At 36.2% G+C, this 2,215-nt stretch overlaps 1 protein-coding gene across 1 annotated transcript; it reads left to right on the forward strand.

Moving 5' to 3' along the window:
- Positions 1-556: 556 nt before the first annotated feature.
- On the forward strand, positions 557-1,764 carry LOC116907897 (olfactory receptor 867). Its single transcript, XM_032911093.1, has one exon. It carries the CDS (start codon positions 626-628, stop codon positions 1,727-1,729), a length of 1,104 nt encoding a protein of 367 aa, XP_032766984.1. The 5' UTR covers positions 557-625; the 3' UTR covers positions 1,730-1,764.
- The last annotated feature ends 451 nt before the right edge of the window (positions 1,765-2,215 follow it).

Consider the following 2,215-nt stretch of genomic DNA (forward strand, 5'->3'; position numbering starts at 1 on the left):
TGCAATCTTCTATTTTCTCAAGTATACCACAAATGTCAGTAAATGAATCAGAATTATATATTAAATTGACAAAAAAGTTTAATTCCTAAACCACAGTTCAATATTTACTTGTGGAAATTTGTGTACCCAAAATAATATTAATAATAATGAAAACCAACACCCATTGAATATGTTCTTCATAATGTATTTTTAAACATCAAATATAATAGCAATCACCTTGTAGTTAAAAAATAATTAAGGACTCAGAAAAAAGTCCGTGAATATTATAGTGGGAAAACCTCACTCAGAGTATTATTAGGCTATTGAAACAATAGTTATAGAGAAAAAGGTATTAATTAACTTTAAATATTTTAGAGTGTTTACTAAAGAATAATTGTCTACATAGGTTAATATAGAAAAATCGATTAATAGCAGTTACAGATGACAAAGGAGAGAGATATTTACCTATCCTAACAATAAAAATAAACTACACACATATTTAAGAATGGTCAAGAAAATTTGCTTGATTAAATAAATGATAGTCATTATCAGAATAAAATATATGCCTCCAAGGGTCATTTTGTGATATGTCGTGCTATTATTTGGAAACTAAACTTAAATTTTCTTTAGCAGATACAAAAGTCATATGGAAACAGAGAACCACACAATGAGCGCAGAATTTCACATCCTGGGTCTCTCAGATGATCCTGAACTGCAACCCATTCTCTTTGGACTTTTCCTGTCCATGTATCTGGTCACAGTGCTTGGGAACTTGCTCATCATCCTGGCTGTCAGCTCTAATTCACATCTCCACAACCCCATGTACTTCTTCCTCTCCAATCTGTCCTTTGTTGACATCTGTTTCATTTCAACCACAATACCAAAAATGCTAGTGAACATACATTCACAGACAAAAGACATCTCCTACATAGAATGCCTTTCACAGGTATATTTTTTTAATACCTTTGGTGGAATGGATAATTTTTTACTCACTTTAATGGCCTGTGATCGCTATGTGGCCATCTGCCACCCCCTTAACTACACTGTAATAATGAACCTTCGGCTGTGTGCCCTTCTGATTCTGATGTTTTGGTTAATCATGTTCTGTGTCTCCCTGATTCATGTTCTATTGATGAATGAATTGAACTTCTCCAGAAGCACAGAAATTCCACATTTCTTCTGTGAACTGGCTCAAGTTCTTAAGGTAGCCAACTCTGACACTCATATCAATAATGTCTTCATGTATGTGGTGACTTCCCTACTAGGACTGATCCCTATGACAGGAATACTTATGTCTTACTCACAGATTGCTTCATCCTTATTAAAGATGTCTTCTTCTGTGAGTAAGTACAAAGCCTTTTCCACCTGTGGATCTCACCTCTGTGTGGTCTCTTTATTCTATGGGTCAGCAACTATAGTTTACTTCTGCTCTTCTGTGCTCCATTCTACCCACAAGAAAATGATTGCTTCATTGATGTACACTGTAATCAGCCCCATGCTGAACCCCTTTATCTATAGCCTGAGAAACAAGGATGTAAAGGGTGCCCTTGGAAAACTTTTCATCAGAGTTGCCTCTTGCCCATTGTGGAGCAAAGACTTTAGACCTAAATTCATACTAAACCTGAAAGCCAAAGTTTATAAACAAACCTCTCCTGGGTCATTTTGTATCATAAAATATATGCCTAATTTACACTATTCTAAAAGTATATATAGCTTGTCATTTGTGTACTTTCTACAAAAAATATTTTAATTCCCTATGCATGTTGTTTAAAATTTGCAGTTGTTCTTATGGCTTTATTAATTAATTAATTGATTAATTAATTAATTTTTATTTGCAATTTAGCTATTGCTCTACTCCTGGTCCCTACTCCTACAATTCCTCATCCCATGCCTCCTCCAACTCCTCTACAAAAGGATGGTCCTCCATCACCAGACCTACCCTTCCCTGGGGCCTTAAGTCTGTTGAGGATTAGTTGTGTCTTGTCTCACTGAGATCAGACGAGGCAATTTTGTCCTATATATCTCTCAGGGGCCTCAGGCCAACTCATATATGCTGCATAGTTAGTGGCTCAGTTTCTGGGAGCTCCCAGGATTCTTGATTAGTTGAGACTGCTGGTCTTCCTATGCGCTCACCCTCCTCGTCATCTTCTTCCATCCTTCCCATAATTTACCATAGGGGTCCCAGACTTCAATACAATGGTTCAAATTATAAGTATTGTATGGGGTCTCTTTCAGC

This window comes from Rattus rattus, chromosome 8 (genome assembly GCF_011064425.1).
Source record: "Rattus rattus isolate New Zealand chromosome 8, Rrattus_CSIRO_v1, whole genome shotgun sequence".
Taxonomy (NCBI): domain Eukaryota; kingdom Metazoa; phylum Chordata; class Mammalia; order Rodentia; family Muridae; genus Rattus; species Rattus rattus.